This window comes from Spinacia oleracea, chromosome 3, assembly GCF_020520425.1.
Source record: "Spinacia oleracea cultivar Varoflay chromosome 3, BTI_SOV_V1, whole genome shotgun sequence".
NCBI classification, from domain to species: domain Eukaryota; kingdom Viridiplantae; phylum Streptophyta; class Magnoliopsida; order Caryophyllales; family Amaranthaceae; genus Spinacia; species Spinacia oleracea.
In genome coordinates, this window is record NC_079489.1 from 75,894,675 (window position 1) to 75,910,557 (window position 15,883).

General features: G+C 38.9%; 1 protein-coding gene across 1 annotated transcript; it reads left to right on the top strand.

The window, feature by feature from the left end:
- Nucleotides 1–4,498: 4,498 nt before the first annotated feature.
- On the top strand, nt 4,499–12,510 carry LOC110801206 (uncharacterized). Its single transcript, XM_022006536.2, has 9 exons — nt 4,499–4,850; nt 5,296–6,907; nt 7,177–7,403; nt 7,492–7,824; nt 8,707–8,953; nt 10,512–10,640; nt 10,727–10,942; nt 11,484–11,607; nt 11,929–12,510. Exons 2-9 carry the CDS (start codon nt 5,339–5,341, stop codon nt 12,162–12,164), a joined length of 3,081 nt encoding a protein of 1,026 aa, XP_021862228.1. The 5' UTR covers nt 4,499–4,850; nt 5,296–5,338; the 3' UTR covers nt 12,165–12,510.
- Nucleotides 12,511–15,883: the final 3,373 nt, after the last annotated feature.

Genomic DNA, 15,883 nt, shown 5'->3' on the forward strand with positions numbered 1-15,883 from the left:
AAGATGATCGTGACAACATTATGACTTTTAAGGTTCAATCCGATACTCGAGGTAAATCTAAGCATGTTGATCATTCTGACAAATTTTGTACCCATTGCAACCGTGAAGGTCATGACCAGGGTACATGTTTTCAAATTCATGGCTTCCCGGAATGGTGGGGAGATAGACCTAAAGGTGGGAGGGGGTATGGTCGCGGTGGACCAGCTTCAGGCCGTGGTGGGGGCCGAGATGGAGCTTCTGCTGGAAGAGGACGTGGTGGAGGAACGACTGGGAGTAATGCATGGAAGGGTGAGTCTTCTGTTCGTGCCAACAAAACTACAGTGGGTTCGGGGCAGATGAGTACTTCAAAGGCACAACCAAGCTCTCCGGAAACAGCAGGCTTAGCGGGCATAACACCAGCTCAATGACAAAATCTATTGGACCTTCTCAACTTACCTAAGCCTCGTGATCGTTTGAATGGTAGTGTTTGTGGATTGTAGATACAGGGGAAACTCAAATCATCTCAAATCATCCATTGGGAACAAGCATGAACACCAAAGTTTCAATTACTAATGCAAGCTATCAGTCTATCACAAAGGGTGATCAAATTTAGCTCAAACATCCTATAACACTCAAAAACACAATCTAACAAAATTCACATCTTTTTTCCCACAAATAAATCTGAAACAATCTAACAAAAATCATGTTGTTGACACAATCCCACAAATAAATTTGCACCAAAGATCCAAAATTCAGATATAAATGATGAAGTTGGATTAAACCCAAAAAAATAAACGTTTGATGGCAAGAGAATTTCACTGGAAAACTCGGTATGTCGAATAATTATTCACAAATTCGAGTTTGTCAAACCCTAGATTACTCCTCCCAATCTAAACCCTAACCCCTGAAATCATGAAACCGAAGGTGCGACTACAATTTAAATACCAGTTTTCAATCACCCACATACTATATATCAAATCAGTAGCGAAATTATGTTGGAATTCGACCACAATATGCAATAATCTCTTACCAAATGGAAGATCTGTCTTCGTCTACATGGCCGACGACTCTCTATCGACTTGCTATCAGAAATCTTGTAGGAGAAAAATCTTCCAAGATATCATTCAAATGGAAAAAACGCCATTAATTCAAAAGATAAATACTAGAGAGAATAGAAAATGGAAAGAAGAACCTTGCAGAAACTAAAAGAATTGGTTGAGAGGAGAGAGAACTATGTACCATGATGAGGGAGAACTTTTCTGGTTAGAGATGATCGAGTAAAGGTGGAGAAGAAGGGCGGAAGAGTGAGTTTGGAGTGAGTTACCCCATGAATTTGATTAATGTTGTAGGAAGTAGGAGGAAGGTGGCGAAGAGGAATAGTGACGCTTAGTGGGGAAAGAGGAGATGAGTCATAAGGGCATTTTCGTCCGTGCACTATTCTTAAGAGAATTCTAATTTTTTTCATGAAGGATATTAGGGGTATTGTAGCCATTAATTAAAATGTGAATTGCCATGTTTTGTCTTTTTAAAGGGTAGGGATCTCGCACGCATAGCGTGCATATAAAACTAGTACAACATAACTCAACTCTCTCTATTAAGGCTCTACACCTCTCAAGCAACCCACAACCCACTTGTAATAAAGCCCAAATGCATTTATTACACAAACGATATAAATATTTCGCCTTAGTGCACATACCAAAGATACGTTCAATTATGACTTTCACACATACATTAACCTAGAGAGACCAGTTAACTTAGGCATCAGAGGGGCTTTCCTCGGGACACCTACGAGACCAGTTAACTCACTTTCGTGCAGGTATTCTTGGAGTACAACACTCAAGACCAAGCTAAATCTTCTTCCACTAACAATACTTAAAAATTTGTATTGACAAACGTGAAATATCAAACGTACAAGTACAAAAACGGAAGAAATATTTTAAAGGAAAATTTGTCAGAATGGACCTTTTAAAATACAAAAATTGTGACAAATGACCTTTTAAAAAAAAGTTGTGATATAAGGCCCAATTCGCTATTTTTGTTGTGAATAAGGACCAAATACTATTCCGGTGGTCAACGCCAATTTTCCGGCGTTGACCAACACGTGGCCTGCACGTGTTCCTTTCTTAACATTTTTTATATTTTTTAAATGATTCCCTCCAATTCCCCCCCTACTTGACCCATTCGATACTCTCTCCTCAAGCTGTTGCATCACCATTTTCTTCCTCCTTCAATCCACGAATTTCCTCTCTGCAGTTCAAATCAACCAAATTCGAGCAACCATTTTTCTTTTCGTGCAATTTCGTACAAGGATACAGTAAAACCCCCAATTTTTTTGTTCAAATTTCCCCAATTTTTTGACTCTTGAAATTAGGGTTCTTGAGCTAAATTGTTTGCTGATTGTATTATATATGATGAATATAACTAAGAGAAAGGTTAGAACGTGTGGATATGGATGTGGCTTTCCTGTTGTTCAAAGAAGGCGGAGAGAGATGTAGGGAGAGAAGATGGAAGAAGCATAAATACGAATTGGAAGGTATGAGAATATTAGAAAATGGAAGAAGTAAGGTTGTTCTGTTAGAGCATGTACATTGGTTGGCTCTTCAAAAGAGCTCTTGGAGGGCTCTCCACTCTCTCTCTACCATTATCTCTCTACAAGGTACACTCAAGAATTCATTCCTAAAAACACCCAACATTGGTTGATTCCTCAAATGAGATCTCCAATTTTTTTTTTTACCATTTTGTGGTCCCATGTCAATTCTTCATTTATTTTATATATATATCAAACAATTTTAATATTTATTGGTAATAACTTATAAATTAAGTAATTATGATAGAAAATTTTAGGTTACTGCAATATTAACAATAATTAGATTTCATTTTCAACCAATGGGTTAAAAAGAAGAACTGACAAAATAATTTTAGTTGCAAATAAATAGCCCAATATTAGGCTTGTTAAATAGGGAAGGAAAAAAGAAAAAGTAACCATTATTGTAGATTTTCCGTAAAAAAATATTAAACATATTAGTTTTTCATTTTATTGAATCATAAATATTAAATGTAAAAAAAGTTACTACTTAATTGTATTTTTTTCCAAAGTTACTATCCATTTTTCAAAGTAACTCCTCAATTTTCAACAAGAATCAACTCTTGGAGGGCTCTTGGGCAAGAGCTATCTTGAAGTAGCTCTCCATGAAGAGCTACTCAAGAGCCTCTCAAGAACCACTCAAGAGCCCCAATGTTGGCGAAGAGCTAGTTCTTGTTGGAGAGCTACTTGGAGAGCTACTTGGAGAGCCAATAGCCCCAATGTACATGCTCTTACTATTGTGTTCAGCCATTGCAACCTATTTCTTATCATCTTTCTCTCTCTCTTCTTTGATCGATCTAGCAATCCAACAATGGTGCAAATTCTACAACTGATTTCTCACTGAAACGTTAAAGTTGAAGAAGATGAAGTAGGGGGGGGGGGGGGGGAATCGGAAGGAATAATTTTATTTTAAAACAAAATGTTAAAAAATGAACATGTGTAGGCCACGTGCCGGTCAACGCCGGGAAATTGATGTTGACCACCGGAAAATAGCCTTTGGTCCTTATTGACAACAAAAATACGAATTGGGCCCTATATCACAATTTTTTTAAAAATGTCATTTATCGTAATTTTTGTGTTTTAAAAGGTCATTTCTGATAAATTTTCCTATTTTAAAAGGTAAAAAAAATCTGGTCCTTGCCTTACCAGTAGGGGTGGCAATGGATCGGGTTTGGATCGGGTGAAGCTCAATCCGCATCCATCCATGACATTTCATCCGTCATCCAACCCATCCATCATCCGTAAAATTCTTCATCCACATCCGACCCATCCATCATCCACGGGTGATTCGGGTGGGTCGGGTGAAATAAATTTAAAGATATATAAAAACAACTTAAAGTGACACATATTACAATTAGGAATAATTTGTCCACATATAGTCCACATGACTATTTTTCTTTTTGAAAAACCATTGCGTAACTTTTACAAAGCTTTAGATTTATCTTTGTGGAACACAATATTTGGTGTTACACTTATGTCTAGTATAGTTTTATTTACAATAATAAATATATTATGAAAGTAAATTATGATAAATTAAAGCATACAACTAATGTAATAGGTTGCTGGACCGGGTGGTGGATCGGGTGGTGCTTCATCCATATCCGACCCACCCGTCATCCGATCCATCCATCATCCTTCAACCATCCGCTTATTTTCGGGTTTTCGTCCGTATAATCTGGATCGGGTAGATGGATATTCATCGGATTCGGTTGAAATTGCCAGCTCTACTTACCAGACGAATCATTCCGTGGAAATTCAAATATTTTACGGTCGTAAATTCAGTAATAACTACTCCCTCCGTCCCTTAATACTTGCACCGCTTTTCTTTTCGGGCCGTCCCTTAATACTTGCACCACTTCTATAAATGGAGATCTTTACTAATATTATATTATTTCTCACACTTACCTACTACCCCACCTACACCCCTATTTCCTACAAAAAATCATTTAAAAATCAACACCCTTCACTCACCACTCCTCACCCTTACACATTTCTCACTAACTATATTAAAAAAATACCCCACTATCAATAAACACCCATTAAATTAATAAGTCAATTCAAATGTCTTAAACTCCGCAACGGTCAAACCGGTGCGAGTATTAAGGGACGGAGGGAGTACAGTAAAAAAAAAAAAAGGAAAAGAAAAAAAAGAAAGTAGAACTTTGTATGAATAATACTCCGTAATAAAGAAAAGGCATTCCTTTCCCAGTTTTTGAAATTCTTTCTTCAAATCTACTAATTAGGGTTATCGATCTACTACCTTCTACTCAAATCCAATACTATTCAGGTATTAATTTTTTAAATTTTTGTTTTAGTTTTTGGTTGTTCATATTCTTCAAAGTTCAAATCTCATATATTATTTCTTCAATTTAGATTAATTTTCTCTTTATTCTAATGTCTTAAATTCATAATCAACGAACTGTACATTTGCTCAACTTTTATAAAAATAATAATTTCATTGCTTATTACGAAGTATTTGCGAAATTGAAGATTTACACGAGCTTACTGAATCCATTTTATCATGGATGTAGTTAGTTTTTTCAATTGAAACTTTGACTTGTAATGTTTTTCTAGAATATGTTAGATTAGGAGAAAAAAAATGTAGTAGTATAATTTTCTGTTAATATTTTGTTTATTCTGTATGTAAACGTGATGTAATTTTGTTTCTTGGGTGTTTTTAATACAATAGTTCTATAGATTGAATGACAATTGATTTTATGTTGGGGGTCTAGGGTTTGATGCTTTGTTAAGCTGGTGAATTTGTGATCCAAAGCAATGGCTTGGTTCAGAGCTGGATCTTCCCTCGCAAAGCTTGCTGTTAAGAGGACTGTAGCACAGGGGCGTTCTTACGTGTCTAGAGCGCGATTTATTGATTCGCGAAGCAGCTGTTTTGTTAATTCACAGACCCGTAATTTCCATAGCACGGTTTCGAAACCAAATGCAGCTCCTGTTCCACGTCCTGTGCCCCTTTCACGGCTTACTGATAGTTTCCTTGATGGGACTAGTAGTGTTTACCTAGAGGAGTTGCAAAGGGCTTGGGAAGCTGACCCTAGCAGTGTTGATGAGTCATGGGATAATTTCTTTAGGAACTTTGTTGGCCAAGCTGCTACTTCACCAGGGATCTCCGGGCAGACTATTCAAGAGAGTATGCGTTTACTACTACTGGTGAGGGCTTACCAAGTTAATGGTCACTTTAAAGCCAAGTTGGACCCGTTGGCTCTGGAGCAAAGGCCGATTCCTGATGATTTGAACCTGGAAGTTCATGGGTTCAGCGACGCTGACCTAGATCGTGAATTTTTCCTTGGTGTATGGAGGATGGCTGGGTTTTTGTCAGAGAACCGCCCTGTTCAGACCCTTAGAAGTATCCTTAACCGTCTTGAGCAAGCATATTGTGGGAGCATTGGTTACGAGTATATGCATATAGCTGATCGTGAGCAGTGTAACTGGTTGAGAGACAGAATTGAGACCCCTACGCCAATGGAATATAACAGCGAGAGACGTCAAGTGATGCTCGACAGGCTTATATGGAGTACTCAGTTTGAGAGTTTCTTAGCAACTAAGTGGACTACAGCTAAAAGGTTTGGTCTCGAAGGTTGTGAAACTCTCATTCCTGGTATGAAGGAGATGTTTGATAGATCAGCAGATCTTGGTGTTGAGAATATTGTCATTGGAATGTCTCACAGGGGTAGGTTAAATGTGTTGGGTAATGTTGTAAGAAAGCCACTTCGACAAATATTTAGTGAGTTCGCTGGCGGCACTAAACCTACAGACGAGGTTGGACTTTACACAGGAACTGGTGATGTCAAATACCATTTAGGAACTTCTTATGATAGGCCTACAAGGGGTGGTAAGCGGATCCATCTCTCACTGGTTGCAAATCCAAGTCATTTAGAAGCTGTGGATCCAGTTGTGGTTGGAAAAACAAGGGCTAAACAATACTATTCTAATGACGTTGACAGGACAAAGAATGTGGCTATTTTAATCCATGGTGATGGTAGTTTTGCCGGACAAGGTGTGGTTTATGAGACACTCCATCTTAGTGCTCTTCCAAATTACACCACTGGTGGTACTATCCACATTGTGGTGAACAATCAAGTTGCTTTTACAACTGATCCAACGGCAGGAAGATCTTCACAATACTGCACTGATGTCGCAAAAGCTCTAAATGCTCCCATTTTTCATGTAAATGGAGATGATTTGGAGGCTGTGGTTCATGTCTGTGAGCTTGCTGCAGAGTGGCGTCAAACCTTCCATTCAGATGTTGTGGTAGACATAGTTTGCTATCGCAGGTTTGGTCACAATGAAATTGATGAGCCATCTTTCACGCAACCAAAAATGTACAAGGTACGTCTGTTAAGACTGTTACAAATTTCTTTTTCTCCGTGGTGTATGTTTCTTGAAGTTGATTATATCACCTTGCTGAGGATCTACCTAACTAGTCTTTCTGTATGCATGTTCATCCACTGCATATTTAGTATAGATTGACTGCTGTACTTGAGACAACTAGACATGGATTGTCACATTCCTTACTAAACCATCACTGAAGAGGGTTAGTAAAAGGAAAACAAAGGAAAAAAGACTTTCGTCTTACCTTTCAATTTCTTTTTTTACAGGTCATCAGAAATCACCCTTCTGCACTTGATATCTACAAGAATAAAGTTCTTGAATCTGGAGAAATGTCAAAGGAGGTTATTGATCAGATACAAAAGAAGGTTATGACAATCCTCAATCAGGAGTTTGATGCCAGCAAGAATGATGTGCCTCAAAGGAGGGACTGGCTTTCTGCTTATTGGTTAGGTTTCAAGTCACCTGAGCAGCTTTCCAGAATCCGTAACACTGGGTACTTCTCTCTTTTCAGACTTTTTAAACTATGTGTCATTTCATCTGTGGATTTATGGTTTTAATTGTCATTATACATCATGGATCAGGGTTAAACCAGAGATTTTGAAGAATGTCGGCAAGGCAATCACCTCACTTCCTGAAACTTTCAAGCCACACAAAGCTGTGAAAAGGATTTATGAGCAACGTGCTCAGATGATTGAAACGGGGGAGGGCATTGATTGGGCTGTTGGTGAAGCACTAGCCTTTGCTACTCTGCTAGTTGAAGGTAATCATGTCCGATTAAGTGGTCAGGATGTTGAGAGGGGTACATTCAGCCATAGGCATTCTGTACTCCACGATCAAGAAACTGGAGATAAATACTGCCCATTGGACCATGTCATAATAAACCAAAATGAAGAAATGTTTACTGTTAGTAACAGGTGAGTACTTTTTAAACTTGGTTTTTTATTTAATTGGGTGTTAGCCCAATTGTTAACGCAAACAATGTCTGTTGCGGGTTGTCTCCTGCAGACAAATTTTCAATTTAGGTGTATGACATCTTTCTTTTTATTTGTTTTTGTTTTTTTGGACAAGGGCTCAAATGTTATACTAAGCCTCTGTTGAACTTAATTTAGTTGATGCTTTCCTCTTACGTCTAGAGGACACATGTTATCGGAAGGATTCAACCATGGTTTCTTATTGCTCTGGAAATTTTCACAACTAGGAATTCCTATTTCGGAATGTTTTTCAGAGAAAATTAAGTTCCAAGAGAAAAAAGACATTTCCATTGACTTGCATTATTATGCAGAAAAGGGGTATAAGGGTGATTTTCAGCTTTCTTTTTTCTCTGTCTTCTCTATGCAGAGCCCTAGTTGGCCTTTACCACCTTTGCATTTGCCGGTGTGTTCTTCTCCCGTCAGCCTTAAGGGTAAACGGGTAGTTTTCTATGCCAATACAAACCATGTTAGTAAAGCATAGGATTTGCAGATTTTGTAGTTTATGTCAATCGATGGGGTAAGATCAGGTTTTTAGGGTAACAAAAGTAAACAAGTTAAAGAGTATGAATGTATGATCCTTGAAGAAAGCAATTCTTTATGTGAAAAATCAGAGGGGTTGTCTACTTGTCTGTATTCTGTTTAACAGATGTCTACTGGTTGCGGTGATTTGATTGTTCTCATTTATATAATAGTTATGCTGATTTCTGTTGTAACCTTCCCCACCCTCCCCGCCTCTTTTCTATGGCATTTAGTAGTTCTGACTTCTGAGGACTCTTTAATTGTTCAATTCTTATTTTAATTGTTCAATCTGTGTTCTCCGTGCAGCTCCCTATCAGAGTTTGGCGTTCTTGGTTTTGAATTGGGTTATTCCATGGAAAATCCCAATTCTTTGGTTCTCTGGGAAGCTCAGTTTGGTGACTTTTCTAATGGGGCACAAGTAATTTTTGATCAGTTCTTGAGCAGTGGGGAAGCGAAATGGTTGCGGCAAACTGGTCTTGTTGTCCTACTTCCTCATGGATATGATGGTCAGGGGCCTGAGCATTCAAGTTCACGATTGGAACGTTTCCTACAGGTATCTCCCCATTAGATGGCTTCATTGATAATTTTTACTTGAATAAGCTGAATTGCTGAACTGCTGAATATGAATCTCATTAGTTGCTTTTCTCAGATATATGAATTTGGTGCTGTTATTTATTTATTTAGTATTACTCAACACTGTGCTGCATGGTGGTGGAAGATTTTTCATATTCTTTCTTTCATTTATTTGTTTTGGGTGGAGTATGGAGGTAGGTTTCAGGCACAGCTAATAATTAAATTGTTGCTCTGTGTTATGAATCATGGGCACTGTTTAGGTTGCGTTCTATTCACCTTATTTTCACTTGTTTTTTCTGAACTTATCTTATCTGAACTTATTTGGACTTAATCCGAACTTATTAGAACTTATCAAAACTTATTTTAGTTATAAATTATACTTGGTCAACCCTTATTTTTCCTGAACTTATCTGAACTTATGTTTCCTAAAATAAGTGGGAATAAGGTGAACACAACAGAGCCTTAGTGTGGCCATTTTTCAATTTTGTATAAAAAGTGGGTTGAATTTCCGGAGAAGTAGATTTTGTTCTAGTAATTAGATGTGCGTGCAGGCACTGCAGGGAAATATTTTTAATAAAATATTAAACAGCTTTTCAAGTAACTTAAGTCTGATTGTGAGTGCATACACTATTTCTGGCTAAATGTTGTTCATGTGATTGAGTTGAGCCTGAAGGCCCTGAACCCAACCTAAGTTGCTCCAAAATTTTGTGATCTGAGCTTTACGATTTTCGAGTTTGTCCAGGACTGATCTACGCTACAGAAACTAAAAAAATTGTCCTAGCTCTTTTATAATCCCTCCGTCCCGGAATACTTGAAACCGTTTGACCGGCACGGAGTTTAATTCATTATAATTGACTTCTTATTTAATTGAAAGGTAGTTAGTAGTGGGGTATTTTTTTATTATAGATAGTGAGATGTGGTGGGGGTCATGAATTATTTAATGTTTATTTGGGGTAGTAGGGTTGTTGGTGGGCCCTTAGGTAAGGTGAGAAAATAATAAAGTATTATGTAAAGTTTTCATTTTTAGAAGCGTTTCAAGTAATCCGGGACGGCCCGATAAGGAAAGCGTTTCAAGTATTCCGGGACGGAGGGAGTAATTTGTATTGCCCTTGTGGCTCATTCGCACAAAAAATTTAAAATAATCCTTCCTCCTGTTCTACAAGTTAGTTGTTAGTGTCCGTACGATGGATCTTTTGCTTCAAAATGTCATTGCATATCCATCTCCTTGGTATGTATTTTAGAACTGCAACGACAGCTACCCTAGGATGGTTACACATTCATATTTGGTCACTTGAATTGCAATTAATATATGCTATTTCTGGGTGACCAGTGGTTTAAGTGCATTTAATCGCCAGTGATCTCACAACGAATATGTTTTTGGTAGTTTTAGAATGGCTTGTGACCTAATACAGAGCTGTTGAACTGCTTGTTATTCAAGAATCTACATAAAATTGGAACTGGGCTTTGTTTCATGTATTTGCATTTGTTAGCCTGGGAAAGCAAACTTAACTGAGTGTGCTTTGAAAATTTTCGTTCAGATGAGTGATGACAACCCCTATGTCATACCTGAGATGGAACCCACACAACGGAAACAGATCCAGGAATGCAATTGGCAGGTTGTCAATGTAACAACCCCTGCTAATTATTTCCATGTTCTGCGTCGTCAGGTGAGTGCAATTAGCAGCTCCGATATTCTGAAACGTTGTGAAAACAGATCTTTCAATTGTTCATACTATTTTCTTGTTGTATTCAGATACACAGGGAATTTCGCAAGCCTCTGATTGTCACGTCACCCAAGAATTTGCTTCGTCACAAAGAATGTAAATCAAATCTTTCTGAATTCGACGATGTTCAGGGCCATCTTGGTTTTGATACACAAGGAACCAGATTTAAGCGTCTCATCAAGGATCAGAATATGCACTCAGATCGCGAGGAGGGCATTAGGCGCTTGATTCTCTGTTCTGGGAAAGTGAGTACTTTTCATTTGGTTAACATTACAGCATCTTTCTTCGATTCCTCTTTTTGTGCACTCTTTGCCAGATAAGTAGACAAAACATTTGGTTGGCATTGGAGAAATTAGTAGCTACTCCCTCCGTATTTTAAAAAGAGATGCACTTTCTTTAAACCGCTGTATTTTAAAAAGAGATACACTTTCCTTTTTTGACATGTTTTGGTCCCCACTTTCAATTATATTAGTATTTCTCTCTTTCTTGTGGTCCCACACTTGCTCACATAGTTTTTTTACTATAATAAATAATTCACCCACTACTCCACTCTCATCTTATTTTAATAAATTCAACTCACCCTCCGAAAAGGCTAAAACTACGTGCCGGTCAAAGTGTATCTCTTTTTAAAATACGGAGGGAGTAATTATTTTGGCTTTCTTCGTTTTTCTTATGGGTAAGTGTTTGACATGAAAATGTTGCGTTGACTTGCACGTCCTCTGAAGTTCAAGCAGTTATTTTTGGTGTTTTTGTTGAGCCACTTTTCCTCATTCTGAAATTGTGTAGATTTACTACGAGCTTGACGAACATAGGAAGAAAGAAAATGGCAGCGATGTTGCCATCTGTAGAGTGGAGCAGCTTTGCCCTTTCCCATATGATCTCATCCAACGAGAGTTGAAGCGGTATCCAAGTAAGTTTCTAAATTGGTGTGGTTATACTTGTTATATTCATGTATTGTGGGGTTTTTGTTGGATAGTTTAGACACATCCATAGTCGTCAAAGTTTGGCTGTATATCTCCCAAAACTGTGTGTGTGTGTGTGTGTTTGGGGGGGGGGGGGGGGGGGGGTTGTTACTGGTAGGATTGCATTTTGCAAGGGGAATAGATGTCTAGCTTCAATCATTTAACTTGCATGTAAGGAGGGGATCTTGCATGTAAGAAGGTGTTATTCAACAAATATTTAAGCAATTTTTTGGTTGTATCAGAGTTTTGACTTACCATATTTGCTGCAGATGCTGAGGTTGTTTGGTGTCAGGAAGAGCCAATGAACATGGGTGCTTACAGCTACATTGCACCTCGTCTATGTACTGCAATGAAATCTTTAGACAGAGGAAGTGCTGATGACATTAAGTATGTTGGGCGCCCTCCATCAGCAGCAACTGCTACTGGTTTTATCTCAGTTCATAGCAAAGAACAGACTGGGCTCGTGCAGAAGGCATTGCAGCCAGAGCCAATCCAATTTCCATGAGCTTCTGCTTGATTTTTTGTAAACTGAATCAATTTTGAGTAAAAGAGAGCATATTTGGTCTCCCCAAAAGTTTTTGTCTGAAAGTAAAATAATTTAGAAACCCATTGATGGCAAGTTCAATTAAGAAATAACACATGGACCTTAATCTAGTTTCTGGGTGGGAAATATTCTTTTATTGATGTGAAGATCCTTTTCACTCTGCACTTTGTACTATGATATCCAGCAAAAACTCCCAAGGGATTGGAGCAAGATGAATGGCACGACCGTGCTCCCAAACAAGCTGTATATTTTGGATTTGCCAAACCACCGATGAAATTTTGTTGAAGTGTCTTTGCTTTATGCATGATATTGGGTTTGTAATAATGTCCGGTATGTCCTTATTAATCCCTTTCCCCTCTTTCTGCCCAAAACAAATTTGTGTACTCACAAAAAAAACTGATTTATTTTGAATCCTTTCCCCTCGTTCAGATTTTGGTTTAAGTCCCACCAAGTCGTATTTTAGCGGTATGATTTTGTTTACGGTTTCAAAATTACGGTTTGGTTTGAGAAATTTTCAAATAGTAATTTATTCGGGATCATTTGTTAATTCTCGAAATCATGTTATTATTATCGGATTTTTCATGAAATACCCTCCGCGTTTTGCCATAATTCACCAAACGCCCATTATGTTTCCATAATTCATAAAATACCCCTATTTCAATGCTTAATACACAAAATCGGCAACTTTTGTGTAAGATCGCCTTATCGGAAAGACCACTTTTGTTGCTTAACTAATTGGTTCAATTTCTTAACTAATTAGTTACATTACTTAATTAATTGATTCAATTGCTTAACTAATTAATTCCTTTGCTTAACTAATTGGTTTCAGTGCTTAACTAATTAGTTCAAGTGCTTAACTAATTGGTTCCATTGCTTAACTTATATGATACCAAGGTGGTCTTTTGTATAAGACCGCCTTATAGAAAAGTTTGTATACACCCAATACCCTTGATGATGTCATCAATCCTTAATCAACCCAAATAACATATAATTACCCCACCCATACCTTCTAATTGACCCATATATTTTTTCTTTGCTCTCTCCCCGTTCCTCATTCCCTTTCCTCCATGGAAGCCACCCTGCTAGTACCTCTAGCATCCCGCCACCACCACCACCACCACCTCCTCCACCTTCTCCTTCGTCCTCGTCATCCCCAAACCCAACACGGTGGAGGCGAAGGACCGATGAAGTTGGGTGATGAAAATAAGAAGGAAGCAGCTAGCATCCCACTTGTATCTTCTCCCTATTGTGCCACCGGCGAAGGTGTTGCTGCGGCAACCTTATCCCCTTCCACGACCAACCTCGTCGGCCCTTCGCCTCCACCCTTTCATCACCCACCATTGATGCTCCTTTAATTGGTAAATTTCTTGAATTTCTTTCACCAATTAACTAAGATTAAAAGATTAAGGGAACCAAAAACCCCAAATTGAGTTATCTGATTTCTTAAACCCACCGTCCAATCAACGCATCGTGTTTTTGGCATGTTTTTGGCGTTGGTTTTGGGCTAAATTTAGGGCGAGGAGGGGCTTTACCATTGACACGGCGGAAAGAGGCGTCTTCGTCGGCTGCGAGTGCGGCGGCGAAGGAATCGTCGCCACAGAAATCGAAGACGGAGTCGTTAGGGTTGTTTCGTAGGTTGTTGGGGTTATTCAGGTTCCAAGTGCAATCGGCGATTTGGTCGAGCTTGTCGGAGCGAGAAAAGGGGGCAAAGGGGACATTGGTGGGGACGTTGGTGGAAGCGACGGTGGTAAGAGGAAGAGATGGGGTTGCGCCGGTGGTTGTGGTGGTTTCCAGAGGGCCCCAACCATCTAAATTGAAGGGACGACCCGATTTCCATCATCGTTGCAGCAGATGAGATTGAGAGGAAGGAAGAGGTAGACTGAAGAGGTATAAGAGAGGAGAGACAAACCCTAGAATGAATTAGAGAGTGATGATGCGTTGTGCTTTTCACTCTGATTGCACCGGTGACGGTGGATATGAGAAATCAGCAGGCCAAACCGGAAGAGTCAGGGAGAAAAAGACTGGCGGCCGATTGTCAATCAATGGGAAAAGGGAAGAAGGAGAGGGAGAGAGAAAAGAAAAAGAAATGGGTGGGTTAGTGGGTTAATGGGTGGGTTGATTAAGGAGCTAATTAAGGGGTTAGTTTCGGATTTGTGAGTTAATTAGATGTTAAAGTGGTTCATTATAGGGTCGATGACGCCATTAAAAGTATTTGGTGTATTAAGTATTGAAATAGGGGTAATTGGGGTATTAAGTATTGAAATAGGGGTATTTTATGAATTATTGAATCTCAATGGGCGTTTGGTATGGCAAAAATCGGGGGTATTTCATGAAAAATCCGTATTATTATTGTTATTGCATGTCTCATTCCATTGCTTGAATTTCAACATAGAGTCACATACTATTGTTACTTTTGTTTTTTTTAGTCCTTACAGAGTACTACGAAGTACAAATTACTTTAGTGCAAATATTAAAATAAGAATAAAAATAGTTAACCTTTATTCGACGCCCGCGTTATCAAGTGAAAGTACAATTTTTCCCTTATAAAAAACAACCACATTTTAAACCATTTTTTCACCCCCCCGACAACCAGCTCACCTCCCTCCGGAGGCCATCACTTCCGGCAGAATTTCATTTTCAACCCCTTTGGCAAACCCCTTCACCCAAAGGGAAACAACCTTGTCTCCCGAAAACCAAAGTAGAGAATGAAGGAAATAATGCCCTTGGTCCAAGTATGCATATAATATTAAGTCTAATAAATGCGGTTCAGTATTAATTAACAAGTTAATAATTCAGTGAGATCAAGTGAGCTGAATGCCTAGCTAGATGCCGCTTCAGTTCAAGTGGAATTAATGATATTAATCCACAGCTTACTCTTGACTGAACCCGCAGGGTCACACAAATAGTACGTAAACGGATCAAGTATTTAATGGCATTAAATACTCCATCTATGGATATTCGGAATCGACGGATCTTGGTTTCAGTGGGAGCTGAGATCGTCACAAGCAAGAAATGAATACTCCGGAAACGATGATATTGCCGGAAACGGAAATATGGATCGTATCGAAAATATAAATATTATCCAAGTCGTAGATGTTGCCGAAAACGGAAACATGGTACGTATCGGAAAATATTATCGGAAATGGAAATATTGCCGGAATCGGAAATATTGCCGGAAACGGAAATATTGTCAGAATCGGAAATATTATCGGAATCGGAAAATAATTCCGGAAACGGAAATATTAAATATTTTTTCGAAACGGAAATTAATTCCGGAATCGGAAATATTAAATATTGTTCGTATCGGAAATGAATTCCGGAACCGGGAATTTAATCGGAAGCGCATCGTACGAATTAGCATCGGACGAGGCTTGCTAGACGAAGGTCCAACACGAAGCCAGACCCGCGCCCAGCAAGCCGAGCGCTCAACATGGAACTGCCACGCCTCGCCAGGCCCAGCAAGGCCTTGGCGCGCGCACGCTGGGCGTGCTGTTGGGCTGCGAGCAACGGCTGCTCGTGTGGGCCGCAAGGCCTGCGCGAGTGGTGCGATGCTCGTGGCCTTACGATGCTCATGTTCGTAACGAATCCTAATCCTATCGGAATTCGTGTATTGATTAAATCCTAATCCTAATAAGATTATATTTATTATTTAGAGTTCAAGTTGGATTCCAATTAATAAA

Bases quoted from the DNA above. Each gene is read 5' to 3' on its own strand.
- LOC110801206 (XM_022006536.2), top strand. From the start codon at position 5,339: ATGGCTTGGTTCAGAGCTGGATCTTCCCTCGCAAAGCTTGCTGTTAAG. The intron at 6,908-7,176 runs GTACGTCTGTTA...CTTTTTTTACAG, and splicing joins CGCAACCAAAAATGTACAAG to GTCATCAGAAATCACCCTTC. The intron at 7,404-7,491 runs GTACTTCTCTCT...ATCATGGATCAG, and splicing joins TCCAGAATCCGTAACACTGG to GGTTAAACCAGAGATTTTGA.